This window comes from Lipotes vexillifer, unplaced genomic scaffold, assembly GCF_000442215.2.
Source record: "Lipotes vexillifer unplaced genomic scaffold, Lipotes_vexillifer_v1.1 scaffold1979, whole genome shotgun sequence".
NCBI classification, from domain to species: Eukaryota; Metazoa; Chordata; class Mammalia; order Artiodactyla; family Lipotidae; genus Lipotes; species Lipotes vexillifer.
The window spans coordinates 274,473-286,256 of NW_006799516.1; the positions used below are offsets into that span (position 1 = coordinate 274,473).

The 11,784-nt window shown below is 39.6% G+C and overlaps 1 protein-coding gene across 1 annotated transcript; it reads right to left on the reverse strand.

Annotated features, from left to right (window-relative positions):
* Positions 1-1,717: 1,717 nt before the first annotated feature.
* On the reverse strand, positions 1,718-7,259 carry LOC103081213 (apolipoprotein R-like). The gene is made up of 4 exons (XM_007471653.1): positions 7,175-7,259; positions 3,736-3,906; positions 2,447-2,622; positions 1,718-1,855 (listed from the first exon to the last, which is right to left on the reverse strand). Exons 1-4 carry the CDS (start codon positions 7,257-7,259, stop codon positions 1,718-1,720), a joined length of 570 nt encoding a protein of 189 aa, XP_007471715.1.
* Between the last annotated feature and the right edge of the window lie 4,525 nt (positions 7,260-11,784).

Sequence of the window (11,784 nt, forward strand, 5' to 3'; positions counted from 1 at the left end):
GGGAAAGACAGATTGCTAAAATGCTTTCCCTAATAAAGTAAAAAGAAATGGGTTTCTGAGGCAGTGATAGCAAGAACAGATGAAGTGTGATAAGGAGTGATTTGAGGAGGGAAAGCATCAGACCAGAAAATTCTGAAGGCTGGCAGGGTCATGCTGAGAAAGTCAGCTAGAAGAGGTTCCTGGTGGCAGGGAAAGGCAATGGTCTTTTAAGTCACAGTTATGTAACATTCGATGTGAAAGTCCAGTCTTGTGCAGCCAGCCAGACATCCCTCTGTTAACTCAAGAGCGTTAGTAAAAGTCTGCTATGCAACTTTCTTATGTGACTGCTATTTTGAAGAAATCAAAGAAAAGAGGTGATGTTCTCTATAATTGATCAAAATGCAGTGAAGAACCAGAGGCCAGCCATAGTAGCTAAGTAAGCAGGAGTGAGAATGACATTTGGGGAGGCAAAAAATGGAAGAAGAGGTGACCATAAGAAATTATAAGGCTCCCCAGAATATCCAGAGATATAAGAATAACACGTGTGGGATAAGCATTGAAAGCTCTACCCAGGCCCTCAGACCTTTTTACCATTTCTGTGCTCTCCTCTGCAGGCTTCTGTGTACTCTGGTTTCTTAGGGTTATACCTTCCACTCTTTTGGGAGGACTCCCCTCAGGCTGCTAGTCAGCTTTGTAGTCACACAGAAAGAGCTGGATGCCCTGGGGGCTCATGTGCCCACAGGGTGTCCCTTCACCAATAACTGACTGGTACAGCAGAATGAAAGCCCAGTTCCTTCACCTGGAATTGGGACAAAATGTACACAAACTTATAGTCCAGGGTTCCCTTCTGGGTCAAAGTTAAGCCACCCTCTTTCGACTTTGCCTGGTCACCCTACTACGCGCCTTCCCTGTCCCATCCCGCTTACCCTACTCCTTTTCCCGTTTCTCCTTTGAGAACTTGGAGAAGTTCCTTAATAAATTACTTTCACACAAATTCTCTTCTCAGGGTCTGCTTCTGGAGAATCTGTCCTAAAAGAGACACTAAAGCTATTTTAGTTGAAGTATTAAAGAAAAGAGTGATCACACTGGATGCGAAGACTTGGACATGCTCAAGAAGAATAATTGGGTTTCACACAGGCTTTCAAAGGCATCCAAGCTGGTTATTATTGGATGGAGGGTATGTCAAGCAAAACCAGATATACCTTAAATATAAAGAGGAACTGAGAAGTTGTTCCAGAGAAAATATTGGTAATCAATAGAAAGAGAAAGGAAAAGACGGAGGAAGATGTGATATTTGACCTGGGCACTGAAGGGTGAGTAGGAAGTGAAGATGTAGTGTAAATATATCTCAGACAAGGCACCAGTATGAAAATAGAAAAGAAGCATTAATTAGAGAAGCATCAAGAAGTGATTGATATAGGGCCCTAATTTCTCATTCCAAGGGAATCAAAGTGAAAACAAAAACACTGCATTTTTGACAGGTGATTATTTATTTCTGCCATTCCACCAAATCTAAGGAAGCAGAAGCTTAAAATGAGATAGGATATAAACCACCAATAGTTCCACATTAGCAGTGGCATCAAAAATTTCAAAGATTCTTCTAACACAGGTATTTTTTCAGTAAATAATAGCACTTAAGGACCAGTAGAGTTGCTAATGAGGGAAATGTACCTAATTATCTGTTTTTAAGGGGAAGAGAGGGGAAATAGATGTACTGATTTTTAACTGGTGCTCCACTTCAAGTCTGTAGCTCCAATCTTTCAATCTCCAGAGACAGTTTATACACCTCCAGGGCCATTTTTACATCCTCTGGACTTGGGAGACACTGCATGAGTTTCCTGCCTGCGAGTACTTGTTCGCAGCCAGTGAGAACTTCCTAAAAGAGATAAAAGGATGGTTTGAGAGGCTTCTCTCCAAACTGTGAAGGTATAAGATTACTTCAGGATGCCTATTGATGACAATAAAATTGGAGTATCAAGACCCTCCTTAGGACTGATGCGAGAAATCAGAAGATACTTTGTGCATCTCAGCAAAGTATTTGCCCTAAGATCGAGACCAGCACTGCTCTAAGGCAGCAATGAAACTAAGCAGAGAAGGAACAGCACTGCAGAAGATACCTGGGGAACTTCTTCAGGGTCAGCTGAAGGGATGGATCTGATGTCTATGCGAAAGCATAGCACTTACTGTAATAGAAAATGCAGAGCTGGGAGCCAGGTTGCCTGGATCTATGGAACCCTCCTATCTAGGGGCTTGGTCTTTCTTGCTAAAAAATAAGAAAATTAGAACTTGCTTTAAGAGCTCAACATGTGCTTTGAGAGTAAAAATGCTGATTCTGAAATTGAGTTAAACAACTCAGAAATGAGTCCCAATAAAAGTCAGATCTCATCAGTGTTGGCTGGGACAGTGCTCTGGAGCAGGTTACCATTTTTACAATGTGATAGAATACCCTGAAGTATCTGCTACTTACCCACTCACACTTGGGCACTTCTGGGTACCAGGTTCTGTTCTCTGAGCAGATGATACTCGGAGAGCCGACCACACTGTAGCCAGAGTCACACTGGACAGTGACAGTTTCAGACTCAACATACTGATCCTTGTCCAGAGACACAGTTCCATGTTTTATCTCTGGTTTCAGACACAGAGCTGTAATGGAAACACGATTTTGATCATTTTGTGATTCTCAGAATAAGATCTTACAATAGGAAAGAATACTAGGGGGTGAGAAACACTGATAATAAATTTTGCCTGCAATCTGAGAGTTGTTCTTTAACTACATTTATTGTATTATTATAACAATAAAATTAATAACAACAATATTAATGTTAATGTATAGCTATCACCAACATAAAACACTATTATTATCTACACTTTGCTGGAGAGAAAAGTTAGGTAAAGACAATTTATGTGACTTGGCTATGGTTGTGTAGCTTTTAGGTGACATGATTATGATATAAACCTAGGTATTGTGGTCTAAAATCTGAGTTTTAAAAACTACTGTATGTCAATACCTGACTCTTTTCAGCATCTTAAGTATGTAATTTCTATTCTTATGCCCTTAGTATCTTTCTGTATTAAGTGGAGATAATGGTGGAAAATTAGACACTTGAGTTGCTGTTAGCCGTGTGGTAAGAAAAAAAAAATGCACACATAATCTTGGTCTCATATCAGGTCAGCTTCTCTATGAGGAGGTGATGACATGCACCAAGTACTAATGGAGATATCAGATACTTCAAGGATGTTTGGGATTTTTCCATGAGTCCTCATTCTAACTTTCATAGGAATTCACTAAAATTTTGCTGAATCCTCACTATTCTCTTAAATTAAAAATTATTATCTCTAACTCTTGAATATTGATAAAGGTAGTACTGTAGAGCAGTGTGAAAACTACAGTCCATTTAATGTGGTGCTGGGTTCATTGACTACTCATTAGAGAAAAACAAATTTTGACCGCTACTTTACACTATAAACCCATAGGAATTCCAAGTGGACTGGGGATATCAATGTGAAAGGTAAAGCAACAAAGCTCTGGAAGATAACATAGAAGAATATTTTTGAGACAAATATTTTTTAATACCGCACATATTTTTTAAACAGCACAGTACCACATACAAGTATTAAATACAGGAAATAAATAAATAAATACATACATACATACAAATTTCTAAGTGCTGCCTCTCGCTGGGGGGAAACCATACTGTCAGAACTTGCATGGTAGTCCTACCATCTTAGCAAGGGCCATCAGTAAAGTGGAGTTACCTTTACACTGAGGAACTAGAGATGACCAATGTGAATTTCTGCAGGTGATTTTTTCTTCTCCAACCAGAACATATCCTTCATCACATTTATACTGCAGCACAGTAGTAAAGGAAAAAACTGAACTCACATCTTCATAGGATCCATGGGCAATGCTAGGAAACATGTCACAGTCTTGAATGGCAAAAGAGAAGGGTAGAAGAGAATGAGCTAGAGTTTAATTAACTATTCAGAGTGATGGATTCTTCCCATTTTATAGGCAAAGTCATTAAATTATACTGCTGAGGTATGCTTCATTTACTTAAAATTACTAGGAATGATTTACTGAGTTCTTAACCACTTGCTAGACACTGTGTTAATCATCATATATATGTTATACCATATAATCCTCATGTTAACTCTCTGAGGCCGTATGAGCATCAGACCCACATTGGAGAAAAGGAAACACAACCTCACAAGGTCACAGCTAGTAAGTACCAGTAACATGAATCAAATTAAGGATTCAACTCAGGTTTGTGTCAGTACAAAGTCCACTGTCACTTTCTGGAATTCTGCTCTCGGTACCTGCTCTCGGTACCGATCGTTGGACTCTCACTTTCTACGGCATCAGTGGATGCTTAAAGGCCATAAAATGAAAGTTTGGGCTGAAGAACAATACTCTCCTGTGACTTGCAAAGTCTAGCAATGCTCCATATTTGATTAAGCAAGTAGCTCAGAAACCAGTTAGAAAACTCTTACCTCCCTCACTTAAAGACAATGTCAGGAATTTAAGACAGGTCAGGAGTTTAAATTATTTTAAGAATAATACTTGGGGAAGTATTTTTATAAAGCTTTTGGTATCCTGTGAACACCACCTGCAGTCCCAGGTGAGGCTAATGTGTGAGAGAATTTATGCTTCACATTGAGAGAAGGACTCTCAGGAGATCACTGAGAAAACCTAATGTGGCTCCTTTCAGGCTGGGGGGACATTAGTCACAGCGAACTAGTGTCCAGCTCCTGTCTGAGAAATCTAAAAGGCAAAGGATGGGCTGTCTAGTGACAGGCACTCTAAGGCTCTAAGGTGAGACTGAAGAACAGATCTCTGCTGCTTTGAGGTTGGCCTGGACTCCTGACATTATCAGAAGCAAGGCTGAGTTAGCACTTCCAGTAGATTAGAAATGGGCTGCATGAGAAAGACAGTCATGGTGGAATTGTCCTCAGGCCAGTCCAAAAGGGTCTCCTGAGGTGGGGGGAAGCCCTCTGTAAAAACAAAATAACTCTAGAAGTCACCAGATGATACCTAGGAGATAGGAAATAGGAAATGAACAACCAGAATCAGAGGTGTATCCCTGGATCAGCCAGACCCTGAACTGCAAATTGCACTTAGAAGATCCTCAGTGATGATGAAGGACCAATTACAACAAACAAACAAACAAAAAATCACAAGAGAGAATAAGCTTTAAATACCCATGAGGCCAAGAGCCAGCTCAGGTTCTTGTTTCTCTTACCTGTGCTCCTCCCAAAACTTCAACTCTGGAGGGTTCAGAAAACATAGTAACAGTAACTCCAAGTAAGCTCTGTTTTAGTTGTGAGGAAAAGAAATTCACCTGTGTATAAATCAACAGCTTCCATACAGCCTTTCTTAAACCTCAGATTAAGCACCTCCATAAAAATATAAAAATGGCTCTTAGTTTTTATAAGTAAGCACATATATGCAGTTCTGTACTGGGCTTTTCTTGCAGTGTACTTTAAAACATAAGATTTAACCATACAAATAGTTCTACCACAACACTAGTCACACTTGTGCCAGAGGATTAGAACAGGAAATTAGTTCTGTAGGAGAAGGTGGTGACAGAACTGGGCACCGGAGTATCCAGGGAAGGCATCCAAGAATAAGTTGGAGATACCCGGAAGGACGGATAGAAGGTAAGTAGTTGACAAGATGTGAGAGGCAGATGGATATTGAGGCAATGGCGAAGTCTCTGGCCTCAGAAGTTCATTACCGTAAGAGAGGGGAGGCAGAATCAGAAAGGGAGATTCACATCAGAGTTGGCAGACAATAAATGCCATTTCAGAGAGTCAGGACAATGGGTAATGGGAAGATTTGAGGGAACAGAAGAGAAAGGGAAAGGGAAACAGAAACATGAAAAAATAATTGAAAGACCTGTTGACAAATTTGATAAGGCTTTCCTCTACTACCTCAGTCTCTAGAAGAGGGGAACTTAGAGATGAAGTTGGAGGACTGAAAACCCTCAAGCATAAAGTTCTTTATCCTGTACTGATACTATAACCTAAATTAATACTGTCCCTCAATAATGTTCATGCATCTGATATGAAAAATCATCTTTCAAATATAGATGTTCCTTAATTAACCCATACTTTCCCCCTTACCAGTCTCAGTGAGGAAGAAAACATGGCTTCCACATTTCTAAATCAGTAAGCTAGATCACATAAGAGCATTCAGCCATTATTTTCAGCTCAGAATATTCCCTCTAAGCTATCCCAAATCTCCCATTTTTATGCCATGACAGCTGTTTCAGGGAACAAATTCATAAATATTTTAAAATTTATTATGAAAGTTAATTCTCCTAGATAAAATGTTAGCTAACAAAAGAGTAAAACATCACTTTGCTTAGAGGACATTTCCATCTAAATTCTGTAAAAATAAATTAATTTTCATAGTGACAGGTCTTCAGTTCTGGTAAGTTCTCTCAAATCCTTTGGCTTCTCATTCATTGCTAAAAATTTTCTTACATTTCAATAACCATGCTTTACTTTTATATAATGGTTTAGAATTCATGAAGTACTCTATATTTTTACTCTAGAAAATTTACTCCGTATTTGTAATAACAGAAAATAGTTTTGTTTATAGATGGAATTTTTTAAAATTAAGCAATAACTAAGATTGTAGATGGTATAATTAACCTACTTGGAAAGTAATTTGTTTTAAGCATTTTAGAGCATTTAAATTCAAGAAATTGATTTAAAAATTAAAGATTATTCCTTGCTAAAGCAGCCTCACAAGAATTTTTGCATTTCAACACTTTGTTATTCTAGACACTATAAAATCCTCTATCTGAATTGGAACAATTTCTTTTATACTTAAATTTTATTTCTTATTAATATAGTTCATTGCACTCTCTCAAAAAGATTATGATATACCATCATTTCACTGAATTTGTTTTGTTTTTCTTTTTTTACATCTTTATTGGAGTATAATTGCTTTACAATGGTGTGTTAGTTTCTGCTTTATAACAAAGTGAATCTGCTATACATATACATAATCCCCATATCTCCTCCCTCTTGCATCTCCCTCCCACCCTCCCTATCCCATCCCTCTAGGTGGTCACAAAGCACAGAGCTGATCTCCCTGCATTTCACTGTATTTGATTAATTCTTAATTGGGTATTTTTCTCCATATGTTAGAGAAAATACCCCCTTTTCCCATAACCTCTGTACTCACCACACAAGCAGGAAGGGCACAGCAATAGCACCAAGATCCCAAAAAGATGCAGTGCTGGGAAAATGCAAGACAAATTGGTGGCCATGGCACAGTCTCAGAGGGGCCACAGTGGCGCTCAGCTGTTCTCAGACACCTTGAATCAAGATGAGGAAAAGTAAACAACAGTTGAAATGGTGCCTAAGCAAAGAAAAGCAGGCTTGGCAAAGCCCAGCTCTGTGTCAGTAAAGGGGAGGGATTGGGGGAGTGACTAGAAGGCCAGGTGCTTGGCATAGCTCTGACAGGGACAAGCTCAGAAGGCCCCTTCTTGGGCAGAAGCATCTGGAGGCCTCAGGAATTCTGTATGTATTTACTATTGTAACCCCAAGACTTTCTTGCAGTTCAGTTACAGAACATGATGAATTCCTTTCTGGGTTTATATACATGATGTTCTCTGAGTAAACAAGAGCACATGGTGCAAGGACTTCAGCTCATGATGCACAGTGTCTGATGCACAGTTGTCTCCTCAGGAGGTAGAAGTCATAGCATGAGGGGAGATAAGATGTCTGAGAAGCAGTCCCTGTCCAGGGAGTGGTTTCTTTAATCAGGGGTATGAATTTCTCACAGATAAATAGGTTTTTTTAAAGTCTAGAAAATTATGTTTCTCCCTAGATAGCCCACAGTCTAGCCAGAACAGAGTAAAATGTCTCTCAGTGTGAAAATACTAAAGATCTTGCCCAAACAATAATTGTTCTCACAATACTTCAGTAGGAACTTCTTTTCCCTATTTCCTGGGTCTTCTAATGCACATAAAAAAGCAAATAATTCACTCTAGGAAGATATTCTAGTGTAGAAACTATTTTAGCCTGTGTTTGTAGCACAGAAAAACATGCACTGAAAGTTGAATTGTTGAGGATGATGAGTTAAGAAGAAAGGAAGATTTATTATGACTCTCAGAATATCTGAATGATGCTGGATTTGAGTGAAGCCCCAAATTTTGTCTCTAAGCACTAAAAGACAAGTGGATGGAAGGCACATGTGTTATTTTTCATGGATTATTAACCCCAAGACTAAGATTTCTCTTAACCATCTGGGACTGCCTGTCTATTCATCCAGATCATTTCCTAAATTTTGTCTCCTTTAGTGGGCCAGAAGAAACTACTAACCTGGATTCTATACTTTGCCCACCAACTGTGGATTACAGTTCCTAGAGGAGATGAAGATAGTTGGCTAAACAAAAGAGAAGACTAAGTTCTGGAAATTGTCCTAATGAGCTTCACTACTCAGCTCACCTGGAGTGACTCTACATATCAATAATAGCCAAAATGCTTACTTCTCAAAAATAAATGAGAATTACCAAATATAGCTGAGTGAACACCTTTGGCATACTAAAGTAAACAAAATTAAATTTCAACTTCCTAGATAGAAAGAAAAAATAAATAAACTTACTAAATGGCTGCTGCCTTTAGAAAGAGGAGCCACAATAAAGCAATTTAAATGATTAACCAGAAAGTTTTGCTGAGCTGCTTTTAATCTTTAAGCACATCACATACCAGAACTTTACCTAAGTTATCATAACTGATCCTCAAAAAAACCTGTGACATGGTTCTTACCTTCCTCTTTGCATAGATGAGGAAACAGGTTCAAATAGATTAAGTAAACTGTCCCTAAACATTTCAGATAATTAGCAGCTAAGCCAAATTCTGAACCCAAGACTGCTTATAAATTCAATATTTTTTCTTTATACCAAAATAATTTCCACTTACTGGCCAATAATGGAACACTGAACCAACCATTTGGGAGTAAATCAGCATTGTTGGCCTTTACTCAATAGTAGTCTCACCCTCCAGTTGCTGCTGGTGCTGCAGTTAATGGCTTGGACCTGTGACAACCTCCAGAGAATGTGCTGGGATGGCAAGAAACACCCCATCCTGATGTACCTAGGAAGTTATACCCTGACCCCCAGGAGCAACGAATGCCAACTGATATTGGAATACAAAAGCCATGACTCCTTGCCTCAAGGCTGGACAAAGCTGTGGTGCAATCTACACTCTAGAGCCACCATGGATCAGGTGATTCTCCACTTAACCTGAGAACAATCCTTGATCAGCTCCTTTCTCTCCGTATCCTGCTGCTTTATTCCCCTAGAGTTGTTTTTTCTTTTTGTTTTTGCTGAAGATCACAGCATCAAAAATTCACATGCATCTGAATGTCTTCTGAAGAAGCTGACTGAAGACAGTTTGTACCACTAATGCATCTAGGAAGCAAACTCTAAGAATGGGATTCTAGAATTGGATCATTCTTCAGCCAACTGACCATCAAGACTCCATCTCTGGTGATTCGTGAAATATTGATAGTCCTAGCTTGCTGTATCTTTGCAACGAAAAACATTTTTACCTGGTAAACTCTCATGGCATGTAGATGGAAGGAGATGCACTGGCTCTGACATTTGAGAAGTGTAATAAAAATAGCAATTATTAGGATTTTGCAAGGGACAGCTGAGTACCATTGATGCAGGCCCAGTACCCCTTGTCTGAAAATGAGAGCTCAACACAATCACAATTCAAATCCAAGTGTGAAAGCTACTAGTTACTATTTAAAGAAACCGTTATCTCAGGTAGCTGGGAGGTTAATCATGCTAAGGACCAGGTTCAGGGTATAATCAAAAAGGAATACTAGAACTTCAATAAAAGGTGAATTCTTAGCCCTGGCACGTCTCCTACTCAGACTCAGGGCCCTTTTGGAAGGAATGGTGCCTTTAGATTTTCAATGAGGATATCTGGGTAGATGCACTACAGAACCATGAACACCAGATTCCCCTAAACCCAAAGAGCCTATATAATTGGCCCCGTATCCCTTGTTATAAGATAGTGCCCCTGTTGCTTGAAGACCATGCAGAGGAATCAAATGTGACAGCTATCTTATAAGGCCATAATTGTCCTCCTCAAGATTTACCCCCTACCTCCCCTTCAGGCATCAGACCAATAGCTGGAATCAAATCTCAGCATGAACAGACTAAAGGCATGCGGGACCTGCTAAGGGAAGAGAGGAATCATATGCAGGATCTATGCAACCTAGTTAGCATGAGTTTGGAGATAGGAGAGCATGCCTAGGAGGGGATCCCAAAGCAGGGTAAGGGAGAGTTTGTCAGGATAGGGGACATTCTCCCTTAACACAAGATTTAACACCCTGGCAAGTGCCCTGAGTGTCAGTTCTTACATGTTTCTGGATGATTTGGGAAGGTTAGTAAAAATGATGGTCAAAAAAAAAAAAAATGATGGTCAATATTAAATGTGTAGAAATGCCAGAACAGCCATGGCAGGCTAAGTAGGAAGTGATCAAAGGCTCGGAGACGTAGACGTGTTAGAATGATCTAATTTATAAAACCAGAAGACCAACCTGCTATCTTCTTCATGGGAGCCCTGAGGACAATAAGGAATGTACCAGTGACAAGGACCAAAATTATACAGTAACTTAGTTGTGGCTGGCCCTCTGAAGGCTGCATCTTACGGTAGATGCTGTTATCAAACATGGCTGTTTATCAGCACTGGGGAATATAGAATCCCAGGATAGCAAGGCTAAGTGGAAGAACTTAACCTTCAAAAGCAGGTTAGATGAAAAATACTGGAGGGCTAGAACCAGGGAGATGCAAGAGATGTGCCTAGGATGCAAAATTAAATAAGAACTTATTCTCAGGTTGTGGAAACGCTGACCCTGAAAATGAGAGCCTCCTTAAGAGTAAGGCATGTAGGGCAGTAAGATTGGAATGCAGCCAAGGGAAGAGGATATCCTGACCTGTAGAATCTGTGAAGAGGGTTAATAGATATGATGTTCCTTAGGGTAAGGATCAGCCAACATGGGAATTTCTTGATATATAATTAAAAGAGGTCAAAAATTAATGATACAAAGACCAAGGTCAGCTACTTCCATTGAATGTCATGATCTTTTACTCAGTTACCTTCCAATCTCCCCGCTTGGTAATTTTCTCACCAGTTCTCAGACTGAAAGTGAGGACAGATTCCTATGAGGAAGGACTGTGCAACACCATGGCAAGTATATATATTGTATACTTCTCCAGTCCTTGCCCCAAAGGAATCTTCAGTAATTTACTTAAGTCATTGTGCACAGTGTCATGTGTGCATCTTTAGAGACTTGTTGGATCTGTACTATCTCTGGTACCTGGGAACATAAAGTGTCACCATGACCCCATTAAAATAGATGCTACAGGGGCCAGGCAATAAAAGGATTCCTAGTTCATGTCAATCTCACAGTGATCTATTGGGTTTGGGGACACACCTGGTGGTCATTTCTGTGGTCCTCAAGTGTATAGCAGTTCATAGGACCCTCACATTAGTACTCTGATCTTTGGAATGAAAGCTATCAAGGTAAGGAAACCTATGTTTTTTAAAAAAAAACTGTAAATATTATCATTTACTGTTAAAACACTGAATGCTTTTCCCTTAAGATTAGAAGTTGAGGCAAGGATATTGACTCTCATCAGTCTTATTCAGCAAAATATTGGAGGACCTAGCTAGTGCAATAAGGAAAGGAGAATGAATAAAAACATACAGTTTGGGGCTTCCCTGGTGGCGCAGTGGTTGAGAGTCCGCCTGCCAATGCAGGGGACACAGGTT

What these genes read in the sequence shown, in the direction of transcription:
- LOC103081213 (XM_007471653.1), bottom strand. Translation starts at nt 7,259, where the DNA reads ATGGCCACCAATTTGTCTTGCATTTTCCCAGCACTGCATCTTTTTGGG. An exon ending in TCTAGTTCCTCAGTGTAAAG is followed by an intron (nt 2,623 to 3,735) that starts GTAACTCCACTT and finishes TTTCCATTACAG; the next exon opens with CTCTGTGTCTGAAACCAGAG. An exon ending in AAGTGCCCAAGTGTGAGTGG is followed by an intron (nt 1,856 to 2,446) that starts GTAAGTAGCAGA and finishes TATCTCTTTTAG; the next exon opens with GAAGTTCTCACTGGCTGCGA.